This window comes from Hemiscyllium ocellatum, chromosome 2 (assembly GCF_020745735.1).
Source record: "Hemiscyllium ocellatum isolate sHemOce1 chromosome 2, sHemOce1.pat.X.cur, whole genome shotgun sequence".
NCBI classification, from domain to species: domain Eukaryota; kingdom Metazoa; phylum Chordata; class Chondrichthyes; order Orectolobiformes; family Hemiscylliidae; genus Hemiscyllium; species Hemiscyllium ocellatum.
The window spans coordinates 66,536,090-66,550,744 of NC_083402.1; the positions used below are offsets into that span (position 1 = coordinate 66,536,090).

General features: G+C 42.0%; 1 protein-coding gene across 2 annotated transcripts in view; it reads right to left on the reverse strand.

The window, feature by feature from the left end:
• The window catches only part of epb41l4a (erythrocyte membrane protein band 4.1 like 4A), a 304,833-nt gene that overhangs the window by 132,208 nt on the left and 157,970 nt on the right, over positions 1–14,655 (reverse strand). For both annotated transcript variants that reach the window (XM_060844451.1, XM_060844444.1), the window contains exon 8: positions 2,584–2,671. In XM_060844451.1, coding sequence (XP_060700434.1) covers positions 2,584–2,671 — 88 coding nt within the window. The remainder of the gene's footprint in view (positions 1–2,583; positions 2,672–14,655) is intronic.

Below are 14,655 nucleotides of genomic sequence, written 5' to 3' on the forward strand. Positions count from 1 at the left end.
TCCTGTGACGACATTTAGATGTTTTATTTCAAACTCAGCTCAAAAGAAACATGCTCTCTCACTGATCTGACCGTTAGGGTCCGGGGAGGTAAGAAGCACCTTTCAAAGAGGTACAATAGCAACTGGAGTGAAGTCGGTCCCAGGCTTTTAGAGCAGGATGGGTTAGGTATAGAAGCGGTGAGGGAGGTTGGCACATGAATAAGTGGGGGATGTTCTTGACATCCAGAGAGCACCCTGTAATTCATATGCCCTCTTTCTGTCCCACTTTTTTAATTAAACAATTTTAAATCATTTTAGAAATAGCTTTTTGTATCTGACCCATCAACCACAGCAAAGCATTAGACAGTAGTGGAGGCAGACTGAAGCCTTTAAGTAGGCAGACGTAGGTCCTTATGAAGGGCTTTTGCCTGAAACTTTGATATTCCTACTCCTCAGATGCTGCCTGACCTGCTGTGCTTTTCCAGCACCACTCTAATCTTGACTGAAGCCTTTAACTGCCTCCTACTTTGGGCTTCAGCATCAGGCCTAGAGTCAGCATCCCAGTGAGTAAATTGCTCTTCCTCAATATTATGGGGAATCAGTCAGGGCAGCAAGGAGGTGGGCTTGGCTACTTGGCATATTTTATGGGCCCTCCCCACCCCTTACTGAAAACATTCCTGGCACGGGGATGGTACAAATCCAGCCCACTATTTCAGCCCTCAGTATTTTCAGTGATAAAGCATCAACATTCCCTGGGATGGAGAATTTTAAAGATATACAACTCTCTGAGTGAAAACAATTCTCCTCATCTTGGTCACAGATGATCAGTTCCTTTTTCTCAGACTTCAATCAGATCATCCCTTAACTGTGTAAGTTCAAGAGAAAACAGGCCTAATTTATATTACCACTGAAGTCCAGGATCAAATCCTCCCTCTGAGGCCAATATATCCTTTCTAAGGTGTAGTGCCCATATCTGCCCACATTACTCCAGTGGATTCTAACCAGGGTTTTGTAGAAGTGCAGGATAATTTCTGCATTTTTGTACTCCCATCCTCAGACCAGCATTACATCAACTTTCTTGATTATTTGCTGCACTTGTTCATGACATTTTAAAGATCTATACACATGAACTTCCCATGTCTCTTTGGGCATCCATTGTATTTAACTTCATACCATCTGGAATCAACCCTCGGTTGTATTTTCAGTTGATGTCACCAAAGTGAATGAGAAATAGGAGGAGTTACGGGGAGTTCCTTGTGGAACTTCAGAGATAATGGTACAGGTGCCAGAACAGAAGCCACTGCAGATGATCTTTTAGCCATGAATGGATAGATAAAAATACAAGCAGGTGAGTAGAATCTTGCCTGGTTGGTTAATAAAGAAGAAGCCTCTTTTTTTCATAGAATCCCGACAGTGTGGAAAAACGCCCTTTGGTCCAACAAGTCCACACTGACCCTCCAGACAGTAACCCTGACACATTCCCCTACCTTATTGTCTGATATTTACCCCCGATTAATGCACCTAACCTACACATTCCTGAACACTATGGGCAATTTAGCATGGCCAATTCTCTATCCTGTACATCTTTGGATTGTGGGAGCAAATCGGAGCCCAAAGGAAACCCACACAGATACAGAGAGAATGAGTTGTTACATTACACTACAGTACACACTGTATTTTGATAATAGATCTTCTTCCATTATACATCATGGAAGGATATTCCCTTAATTTTTAGGATAAAATTTCCCAATGGCTCTTTTGCATGAGGTGACTAGGAAGACACCAGGTTTTGAGTTATGTAGAATTCACACCACAGAAATAAGCCACTATGCTCTAGAGGTCAATGTTAATACACTACAAAAAGTTCTCTCATCCTGTTTCATCTCACCTCAGCAGTATAGTCTCCTGTCCTTTTCCTCATTATGTATTTATCTAGCTTCTCCTTAAATGCACTTATACTATTCATCTCAACTACTTCATGATGTACTGAGTATTATATTCTAATCAATCTCTGGGCTAAAACTGTTTTCAAAATTTAATGCTGAATTTATTAGTGGCTAATCACTGTTTTCAAGGTATCAATTTATCTTAAACAAAATAGTGACAGCAGCACCACAGCTAGATCTTGTCACAAGATTATGATCCCTGCATTATTATCCAGAGGTCCTGAAATTATACATACATTGACATCGAGTAAGCTCAGGACAAGGTTTATCTCTATGAACTTCACACCTTAGCTACCGGAATAGGCACCAGAGCAACTGGGGCAAAGCATTTAAGGGCCATCAAAATCATAAAACTGTAATCTTACTAGGAGAGAAAATGATTTAGAGATGCCAGTGTTGGACTGGGGTGTACAAAGTTAAAAATCACACAACACCAGGTTATAGTCCAACAGGTTTAATTGGAAGCACTAGCTTTTGGAGCTTCTTCAGGTGGTCGTGGGCCACACCTAACCGATGAAGGAGCAGCGCTCCAAAAGCTAGTGTGCTTCCAATTAAACCTATTGGACTATAACCTGGTGTTGTGTGATTTTTAACTAGGAAAGAAAACAAAACGAAAATTACAATTTCCTTTAGTCTTATTTATGAATATGGTACTTACAAAAACTGGATGGAGGTCAACTCCATACATCTCTAATAATTTGGCAACTTGTAAGTAATTGAGTTCTGCCTCTGCAGGAACTTGACCCCTAAGGAGAAAAAAGATTTGAAAAATTGAACATTGCTGAAAAGAGAGGTATGTTGCCAAAGTCCTTTGTCTTACATTTGTTAGGGCAAACATCACAATGTCAAATTTACAACGAGCATAACAATTTATACCACAGGAGAAAGAGGATGCTGATTATTTAGCAGATCAACACAGTCAGCAGAGCAAAGCTGCCTGCTCTTATAATCCTTTACAGCCAAACTGATAAGGAAAGATGAATATTTATATTAAATTTTCAGAATCTCATAACATTCTGAAGCACTTTATAACCAATTAAGTAACTTTGATGTGTAGTTTGTTGTAAAATACAGAAAAGTTATACATATCTTTTTTCACAGTGATAAACAGCTAAATGACAATGACCACATAATCTATTCCAGTGAATTTTGTTGAAGGATTCACACTAGCTGGGGCACCAAATGAACGTCTCTGCTCATCTTCAAATAGATGTGGGCTCTATTACAGTCGTAAGGGCAGAATTTACACTGGAACCAATTGATCATACTTCTGATAATGCAGCACTTTCTGTGTAATTTTATGCTAAATTCTAAACTTGACCACACAACCTATAGCATGGAGACTGACTCCAAACCTGACACTTATTAAACACAACATATAAGATTCTGAGGGAGCTCAGAGTAGAAAATGTTTCCATTCATGGGCGAATCTAGAACTAAGGGACATAGTTTCAAAATAGGGATCTTCATTTAAGATGTGAATAAAGAATTTCTTCTCTTAAAAAGTCACTAGTTTTTGAGATTGTTTGACCCTTAAAATAACTCCACAGAGTCCAGTATCCTGTCACCAAAAAGTCATCCTTTATTTATATGTGGAAAGTCTTTGACACTGATCCAGCTCCCACAGAGCCAGCTCTGAGTGTCAGAATGGCTGACTCTCTGTGTTTTTTTTATTTTTTTCTTTTTTTAAACTTTTTTTTACACTGATCCAGCTCCCTCAAGAGCCAGCTCTCAGAGTGAGCAAAAGCTCTGTAACACTTCTGTTTATTTTCTTTCACCCCCACAGTACTGCCTAACTGTGGTAGTGCTGATTTAACAGTCCTGTTTATTTTTGTGTGCAGGTGCGAGACACAGTGAAAGGCACAAGGTGCACGAATCTTTATTTAGTTTCCACCACCAGGAAGAAAGGAAACACCCGAGTGGCCTGTGACAAGCAGTGCCCTTCACATCAAAGAGCAATGCTGTGCGATCAAACAGTGAAGGGGAGGGCAGGGATAAAATCAAAATAGAGTTGGAGGGGGAAATAATGCACTCCACTCCCTGCGGCGCCCACCTCTCTCTGAACAACTCCAGGGTGTCGGTGGATACCGCGTGCTCCTTTTCTAGAGACACCCAGGCTCTAATGTAACCGCGGAAGAGGGGCAGGCAGTTGGCCCTAACGACCCCCTCCTTGGCCCACTGCCTGGACCTGTTTATGCTGACTCTCTTTGTTTTTTTTTGGCAATGTGTGTGATCAGGCACTCCTTTTTTCTCTACAAGTAGTGCCCTTATCGCCTGTTAGTTTTTAAAATTATTTTTCCTTTTTTCTTCTTTTTTCCTATTTTCTTTTTTTTTCTTTTTTTCTATGTGTGTGCAGGTGTGAGACACAGTGAAAGACACAAAGTGCATGAATCTTTATTTTTGCTGGTGGTGAAAATTGAATAGGAAAACACCCGAGTGGCCTGTGACAAGCAGTGCCCTTCACATCAGAGGGCAATACTGTGTGATCAAACAGTGAAGGGGAGGGCAAGGACTAACTCAAAATAGAGTTGGAGGGGGAAATGATGCACTCCACTCCCTGCGGCACCCACCTCTCCCTGAACAACTCCAGGGTATTGGTGGACACCGCGTGCTCCTTCTCCAAGGATACCCAGGCCCTAACGTAACCGCGGAAGAGGGGCAGGCAGTCGGCCCTAACGACCCCCTCCACGGCCCACTGCCTGGACCTGTTTATGCTGACTCTCTGTTTTTTTTTCACCCGAGTGGCCAGTGACAAGCAGTGCCCTTTCTCCTGGTTGTATTTTTTTTTCTTTTTTTATTTTTTTTTTATTTTTTTAAGCAGGTGTGAGACACAGTGAGAGACACAAAGTGCACAAATCTTTATTTAATTTCCACCACCAGGAAAAAATAGGAAAACACCCGAGTGGCAGGTAACAAGCAGTGCCCTTCACACCAAAGGGCAAAGCTGTGTGATCAAAAACAGTGAAGGGGAGGGCAGGGACTAAATCAAAATAGTGTTGGAGGGGGAAATGATGCACTCCACTCCCTGCGGCACCCACCTCTCCCTGAACAACTCCAGGGTGTTGGTGGACACCGCGTGCTCCTTCTCCAAGGACACCCGGGCCCTAACGTAACCGCGGAAGAGGGGCAGGCAGTCGGCCCTAACGACCCCCTCCACGGCCCTGTTTATGCTGACTCTCTTTGTTTCTGTCAGCCAGGGCTACCTGATTGGACCAGGTTAACAGCCCCACTTTGAAAACTCATATTCTAATAAGTCCAGCTCACTGACCTAATGACAGTCACAATAATCCTGTGGGCAAGGAGGGCTGGGTCACTGAATATATTCAAGGCAGTGTTAGGTAGAGTTTTTATTTACAAAGGAGTAAAAGGGTTAGGATTAGGTTTCAGGAGATGACGGAAACAATCAGATCATCCATGATCTTGCAGACATGATTGACAGAGTGTGTTTAGTTGGCTAAATTACTTATTTGTTTTATTTTGTCTGTACTTATGTACATAGATTATTAGTGCTTTCTTGGCTAACTTTATAACATAAGTAGTAATTGGTTAAGAGCAACTTGAGTTCTAAAAAATCAAGAGGAAGGACAATGGTTAGAAAATGATATCTTAATTAACTGTTTCAATATCAAGTATCAAAATTATTTTAAATACCACTGAAGATTTATGTGATATAGCTTTCATTGTTAAATCATTAATCATGGGATTGCTATAGCACAGGCCATCATTATTCTGATCCTAACTGTCCTCTGCCTTTGAAGGAGCATACCCATGCGTGTCATAGAGCTGTGCAGTATGGAAACAGACCCTTCCATTCAACTCATTCATACTGATCAGATATCCCAAATTAATCTAGTTTCATTTGCCAGTGGTTGGTCCATATCTCTCTAAATCCTTGCTATTCATGTACCCATCTATATGCCTTTTAAATGTGGTAATTGTACCAGCCTCCACCACTTCCTCTGGCAATTCATTCCATATACGCACCACCTTCCTCATGAAAAGATTGCTTCTTAGGTTCCTTTTAACTCTTTCCCCTTTCACCTTAAACTCTCTAGTTTTGGACTCTCCCTCCCTGGGGATAAGATCTTGGCTGTTCATGTTATCCATGCCCCTTATGATTTTATTAACTTCTATAAAGTCACCGATGCTCCAAGGAAAATAGTCCCAGCCTGTTCAGCCGCTCCCTATAGTTCAAACCTACCAACCCTGGCAACATCCATGTAAATTTTTTTTGAACCATCTCAAGTTAAACAACATTTTTCCTATAGCAGGGAGACCAGAATTAAATGCTGTATTCCAAAAGTGGCCTAACCAATGTCCTGTAGAGTCACAACATGACCTCCCAATTCCTACACTCAATCCACTGACCAATAAAGGCAAGCATACCAAACATCTTCTTCATCCTCCCACTTTTCCCTCTAGCCCTGCTACTTTGTTCTTTTCAGACAGTGATCCAAAAACCCCTTCAAAAGCTTCTTTTTCAGGCAGTGCGTTCCAGATTCTAACCAGTGTCCACATTATTTTTCCTTACACCATGTCAATATTCCAATCAAGGAAACGGTACTCATTGGCTACCATCATAACCAAAACAATACTCAGAAAGACAAAAACACTTAGTCAGAAATCAAGAAAAGAGCTTCTGACTAATTTTTAAGGACACATTTATATTTATTAAATGTAGAAATTATAAAGTAGAGATTCAGTCCTAAGTGTCAGTTTCATCAAGTTTCATGGAGGGTTCTTCTCCATGACTCCGAGGGAGATCTCTCACCACATCTTACTAATTCGCCTCAAAATCTGCCTACTCTGTCCTTACGGCTCTCCCTCGCCCCAATCCACCTCCTTTCTACCACCCAGTATTCCCAGAGGAACTTGCCAATCAGCATATATTTGGATACCTGGGCACCACCTGCCATCTTTTAAAGGCCACTGGGCACACAGACAAGTACTGGCATTCCAAAACTGCTCCCCTCATCGATATTGGAGAAACGACAAATGACATTGCCGTTCTCCAACTGGGACCTGGATGGGCTGATCCAGAGGAGCGCTTTCCTCTTTCTGGAATGCTGGCAAAGGATGCTCCACCAGCAGATTCTGGTTTGAGATTGCCATCTGGGTCAGTGCTGTGTCTATGTTCTGGAGAAATGGCCAGCAATGCCACAAGATGTTCAATGACCTTTACTGCTCTGCCAGGGTAAGTGCTACACTCTGCTACCCCACACACACTTTATCTCTACTATTGCGCCAATCTCCCACCAAGGCTCTTGATCTGACACTTTCACAATTACATGCAACACCTTCCCTCATTCTTTCTTCCCAATCCCCCCGACACTGCTTACTCTGTATTGTTTCTGTACTGCCTGCTCACTCACCATGGGTGCCTCACCATCTTCCCCAGCACTAACAGCTGATCCACCCAATTTCACCTCATTCAATCCATCCTTTGTTGTCATTACAAGAGAAAACAGTCTTGCACTCAGCAGAAGGAGCAAGGACAAGTAGAGAGGTGCCTGGCATTTGGTACCTCACCCACTATGAGGAGAGAATCCTGGCCCTCGCAGAAGACCAGGGATATTGAGCCCCTGGCTTAGTGAGAGACAGTGCTATTGTCAAAGGTTATGCATTTGTAAATGAAGAGTGATTGGTGATAGGATGCTGGCCTCTGAAGAAACATTTCACTCCTGAGTGGATGAACACACCATCCTGCATTATCCCTTTCTTAGAACTTAGAAAATAGAATTCCTACAGTGTGGAAACAGGGTCTTCAGGCCAGCAAGCCCACACCAACCCTCTGAAGAGTAACCAACCCCAACCCATTCCCTTATTTTTCTACATTTCCCCTGACTAATGCACCTAACACTGATGAAGAGTTTATGCCTGAAATGTCGATTCTCCTGCGGATGCTGTCTGACCTGCTATGCTTTTCCAGCACCACACTCTCGACTCTGATCTCCAGTCCTCACTTTATCCTACTATGGGCAATTTAGCATGGCTAATACACCTACCTGCACATCTTTGGCATGTGGGAGGAAACCGGAGCACCTAGAGGAAACCCAAGCAGGCACAGGAAGAATGTGCAAACTCCACACAGACAGTTGCCTGAGACTGGAATCGAACCTTGTTCCCCGACGCTGGGAGGCTGCAGTGCTAACCACTGAGCCACTGTGTCACTCCAATCAGGCTTTACCAAACAGCGTCATTTACTGTTGACCCTCTCACAATTGCTATCCCCCTCCCTCCAGTCTGCATCCCCAAGATACCAAGAAGAGGTTCCCAAGTCTCCTTCCTGTGGCAGCAAACCCCAACATGCCACCCACTCCCTTCACTTTAATTTCTCTGGACGGATCCAAGAGTCATTGGCCCCACCCCCTGTGAGCTCTGACCTCTGACCGATGCCTCTACACCTCCTGAATGGTGTTAGCCATACCCCTCAAACTAGCTACTAGGAGCTACGGTGAACCACTTACCAGAGACACAAACCCTTGAGCCAAGAACTCTTCACCCAGATGCCTGACTGTGGACAATCCTGTGGGCCAGTATCAGAGGCTGCCCTTGACTTACAGTGCAAGGAGCCCCTGTCTGATGGGTGCCTGCATAGATTCTGATGAGAACAGATCTCCTACAACTTTGAGACATGGCTGCCCCCTTCACTCCAGACTGCTGATAGCACGATAAACTGCCTGTTTTCTGATGATGCTAAAAGGCAAAGCAAGGCGAAGCAAGGCAAGACATGGATGCTGAAAGCATGCAGGTAGGCAGGATGTGCATGAGTGCAAGTGTGAAACTCTGAGTGCTAGCCTGGTCTAATCCATGAGCTGGTCTCTGGCCTTGCAAAATGTTCTTGTAGCAGTCTTTCAATGCAAGTTGGCAGTACACTCTGTGATGCAGGTCTTGACGTCTGAAGTGTCCTGCAATGGGACACACCTGAATGGGAGCGGTGTCACAAAGGTCACGAAGGTTAGGTAATTATTGGATGCAAATATCCATGGATGGAGGGTGCACGTGGCTGTTGTCCACGTTTCATGCCCTGAAATGCTTTGTGTGGTGACCAAGTTGGTGGCGCCCTGTGGGCTGAAGTTATCAGATACCCGCTCCAACTCCTATGTCAAGAAATCCTTGGCTCCAAGTTTACTTGCAGTGGGTTGTAGGATAGGAAGCTGCACATTAATGAGGGGAGATATGCAGTTTATATAAAGTCATTAAGAAGCAATAATTCCCCTTAACAGGTAACACCCCATGACCTCGTAACAATCTCACTTCAACACCCAGAACTTAGTTAAAAGATGCAGTGAGATTTGTTCCCAACACAGAGATAGGCTTCTGAATTTTTCATGTAATTCGAGTCATTGAGACGCACAGCCCGGAAACAGACCCTTCAGTCCAACCCATCCATGCTGACCAGATATCCCAACCCAATCTAGCCCCACTTGCCAGCAGCCGGCCCATCCAGATGCCTTTTAAATGTTGCAATTGCATGAGCCTCCACCACTTCCTCTGGCAGCCCATTCCACACACACACCATCCTCTGTGTAAAAGACTTGCCGTATAGGTCTCTTTTATATCTTTCCCTTCTCACCCTAAACCTATGCCCTCTAGTTCTGGACTCCCCCACCCCAGGGAAAAGACTTTGTCTATTTACCCTATCCAAGCCCCTCATGATTTTATAAACCCCTATAAGGACACCCCTCAGCCTCCGACGCTCCAGGAAAAACAGCCCCAGCCTGTTCAGCCTCTCCCTATAGCTCAAATCCTCCAACCCTGGCAACATCTTTGCAAAACTTTTCTGAATCCTTTCACGTTTCAAAACATCCTTCTGATAAAAAGGAGACCAGAATTGCATGCAATATTCCAAAAGTGGCCTAACCAATGTCCTGTACAGTCGCAATATGACCTCCCAACTCCTGTACTCAGTACTGTGACCAATAAAGGAATGCATACCAAATGCCTACTTCACTATCTTACCTACCTGCGACTCTACTTTCAAGGAGCTATGAACTTGTACTCCAAGGTCTCTTTGGTCAGCAGCACTCCCTAGGACCTTACCATTAAGTGTATAAGTCATGCTAAGATTTGCTTTCTTAAAATGCAGCACCTCACATTATCGAAATTAAACTCCATCTGCCACTTCTCAGCCCATTGGCCCACCTGATCAAGATCCGTTGTAATCTGAGGTAACCTTCTTCGCTGTCCACTACACCTCCCATTTTGGGGTCATCTGTAAACTTACTAAATATCCTCATATGCTCACATCCAAATCATTTCGATAAATAACAAAAATGATTAGACCCAGCACCAGTCCTCATGGCACTCCACTGGTCACAGGTCTCCAGCCTGAAAAACAATCCTCCACCACCACCCTCTATCTTATAACTTTGAGCCAATGGCTAATTCCAAATGGCAAGTTCTCCCTGTATTCCGTGAGATCCAACCTTGCTAACCAGTCTCCTCTGGGGAACCTTGTCGAATGCCTTACTGAAGTCCATATAGATCACGTCAACCACTCTGCCCTCATCAAACCTCTTTGTTATTTCTTCAAAAACTCAATCAAATTTGTGAGACATGATTTCCCATGCACAAAGCCATGTTGACTACCTCTAATCAGTCCTTGTCTTTCCAAATACATGTACATCCTGTCCCTCAGGATTCCCTCCAACAACTTGCCCACTACCGACATCAGGCTCACCAGTCTATAGTTCACTAGCTTGTCCTTACCACCTTTCTTAAGTAATGGCACCACGTTAGTCAACCTCCAGTTTTCGAGCACCTCACCTGCAACTATCGTCGATACAAATATCTCAGCAAGAGGCCCAGCCATCACTTCCTGAGCTTTCCACAGAGTTCTAGGGTACACCTGATCAGGCCCTGGGTAGTTATCCACTTCTGTGCATTGCAGGACATCCAGTACCTCCTCGTCACCATCTATTTCCCTACATTCTATATCTACCATGCCCTTTTCCACAGTAAACACTGATGCAAAATATTCGTTTAGTGTCTCTCCCATGTCCTGTAGCTCCACACAAACGCTGCCTTGCTAATCTTTGAGGAACGGTATTCAATCCCTAGTTAGCCTTTTATCCTTAATGTATTTGTAGAATGCCTTTGGATTCTCCTTAACCCTATTTGCCAAAGCTATCTCATGTCCCCTTTTTGCCTTTCTGATTTCCCCCTTAAGTATACTCCTAATGCCTTCATAGGCTTTTAAGGATTCACTCGATCTATTCTGTTTGTAGCTGACATATGCTTCCTTCTTTTTCTTAACCAAACCCTCAATTTCATTAGTCACCCAGCATTCCCTATACCTACCAGCCTTTCCTTTCACCCTAACAGGAATATACCGCCTCTGACTCTCGTTATCTCATTTCTGAAGGATTCCCATTTTCCAGCTGTCCCATTACCTGCGAACATCTGCCCCCAATCAGTTTTTGAAAGTTCTTGCCTAATACCGTTAAAATTGGCCTTTCTCCAATTTAGAACTTCAACTTTTAGGTCTGGTCTATCCTTTTCCATCACTATTTTAAATCTAATAGAAGTATGGTCACTGGCCCCAAAGTGCTCCCCCATTGACACCTCAGTCCCTTGCCCTGCCTTATTTCCCAAGAGTAGTCAAATTTTCTGCCATATTTCTCAGAATAGCCCATGTCAGTCAGGATCTATCAGATCCTTGAGTGTTACATCCTTGAGTTTCTATGCTTCACTTCAAACATTAGAAACTCATCAGTAACAGTGATAAAAACACAAACATTATCTAGAACTGATCAGGAAATTCACAGCTTCAAGGGCTGTTTGACCGCAAAACTAATTTCAGATCACATATTTTCACTACACACCAACTGTGGCATTTACATGCACCTTTACTCAATTGCCTTTCAACACTTCCATTTCCCCCTTTAATACTTACACTAATCCTACACTGTCCTTGCTCACCTCCCTTTCTCTATCTTGCATGAACTCCAGCTTACATAACTTCTACCCTATGCATCCTAGTTCATTATCCCTTTTCCTTATTGCTTTGGTTTCTCATCCCCCTCCCTCACAAAGGTTTAATTCCTCACCTTATAATTCATGCATTACCCCAAAATGCTGCAGAGCAGGAGATTAATACATATTACCACTATTTTGCAAGCAATAACAGTGTGACTGATGACAAATTTATCAGTTGAAAATCCTAATTAATTAATCTGTGGGTTATACCTTTGTAGAATTCAGTGAATCCTAGGAAGTTATCTAAAATAGATGACAGGCCTCTTATAAATGTGAATAAGAACTATGGTGGTTGATGCTAGTCTTCATATACTCAGCCAGTCCTGGGCCCATTCTGCTCAGGAATTTTCCACGATCATTTGGTATAAACAGCATCTGACACAAATTGATAATTTTTCCCAAACCAAATATTTTTCAGAAACATTGCTATGCACATCAGTAGTGCTTTCCAACTCTATTGTATTTCAATAGCATATCCATCTCCACCTCTCCTTTGTCACTCCTTGGACCCCAAGACTGATCTTAGACTTTACATTTGGCAAGGTAAAAGGTCCAATATTTATTTTGTTCATATGGCAAGATGCCCATGAAGATGAGATACTTAACAACAGGTTGTCTAGTTGATATTAGTGAGGCTAAAGGCCCAATGTGAGGGTGCTGCTGAACCTCCCAACTCAGGTCCCCATTCTAACTGGTGATGGCAAAATTCTATATGTTTGCCCTTTGACTCAGGTCTATACATTTCTCTTCTTCTTATCTCACTATTGTCAGGATAGTCTTCGGCCATTCTTGTCTGAAAGCTTATTCTTCAAATTCTCCTGTCTTCTACAACTCAATAACCTTCACAAACCTTATCCATCCAACCAATCTTTTAGTCACCTTGTTTATCCTTTCTCTTCCTGGCTCAGTATCTGTTTTCCTTGCATCCATGTGCAAAACTTCTAGATGTTCTTTAATGCAAGTTGTCATTTACCAAGATTAGATTCTGCATAGTTAAATTATGACTTTGTGTTTAAATTTGAATGCATTCAAATTCAATAAGTTTTCGTGTTTCAAAGATATCTTGTTTAGGAATATGTACGTGGCAAGTGCTGAACATGAAATACATATTACACCTGACATTCATAATCAGCTGTGGTAAGACAACTTGCAACTGGCTAATTTGTTCTAAGCCTTAAAATGAATGTAATGCAGTATATTAAATTTCAATATAGACCCTCCCCCATCCCCCACTGCAAATTTAGAATACACTGTAGGTGTTAATGTTCTGACTGATCTGCAGCACAAACTACTGGAATTCTGTTTCTATAGTTTCCAACTTCCAACAATAAAATGGGAAGATGCTGTCAGGGTTAGCATGTAGTTTGCTAGAATAGTGTCGCATTTCAAAAACAATGTTAATGACGAAACACCATCATTGATGTATCTCAAACTATCAGAAAGTATTTCAAATTTGCATTTACCTGTTATGCTGCAAAATACAAATGTGTTGAAGTCACAAGTTTCCAAAGATTTTGTCTGTCTTTCGTTCTTAGATAAAATGGTAAAAATAGATTTAAAATATTGAATGTTTAGTTATATTCTGAAAACTATTTTTCTGTTAACTAGCAAATCTTCTGCACATGCCAAATGGTAAGCCCCACACCCTGGACAGCATTTTATCAGATGCTTTCTGGAAATCCACCTGATTCATCATACCCACAGCACACAATATAACCTCAACAAACTCTAATAAATTGGTTAAGCAGGATTTCCCTTTCACAAAACCAGACAGACTCTGCCTGATCACCTAGAACTTTTCTAAGTGCCTTGCCATTTTATCTTTAATAATAGCTACTAAAGTCTTCCTTTTGACAAATGTTGTGGCCTGTAGTTTTTTGCTTTACATGTTCCTCCTTTTTTGAGTAAAAGAGTTGCATTTGGTAACTTCCATCATAATGGAACATTCCTCTAATCTCGGACATTTTGCAAAGTTAAAACCAATGCATTTACTAGTTCACTAGCCAGTTCTTTACAGACCTTATGATGAATTCCATCAGGATCTGTAGACTTGCTCACCTGCAACTTCAACAATTTGGTAAGTAGTACCTCCCTATGATTGCAATTTTCTTGAGATCCAAATTCCCTTCCATTTCCTGATTTATAACTATTTTCGGGGTGTTACGTGTATCCTCTATGAAAAAAATACAAATATCTCTTCAATTCTATTATTAATTTGAAACACTTACTTTGTATAGGGCTATTGCCCTCTTTGTTAATTCTATTTTAACAATATCTATAGAAACACTTACGCTTTTTATATCTCTAGCTTTTTCCCTCACATACTCTAATTTTTCCCTCCTTATTAATGATTTGGTTGTTATTTGCTGCTTGTTATATTCTGTCAAATCCTCTGCACTGAAAACCAACTTTGTGCAATTAAATGTTTTATCTTTAAGTACGATATTACCATTAATCTTTTTCAGTCAACCACAGATAGTAAACCCTTCATTCCTGATGAAGGGCTTTGGCCTGAAACATTGATTTTCCTGCTCCTCACATGCTGCCTGACCTGCTGGGCTTTCCTAATCTTGACTCTAATTTCCAGCATCTGCAGTACTCACTTTCCCCACAGATATTAAGACCTGCCTTTGGACTGTTCCTTTACTGTTGAAATGTCCATATTCTGTTTAGGCCGAAATATCCCATTGAAATGTCAACTACTGCATTCCTATTAACCTATTCCTTAGTCTTTTTTGCCAGTTCACTT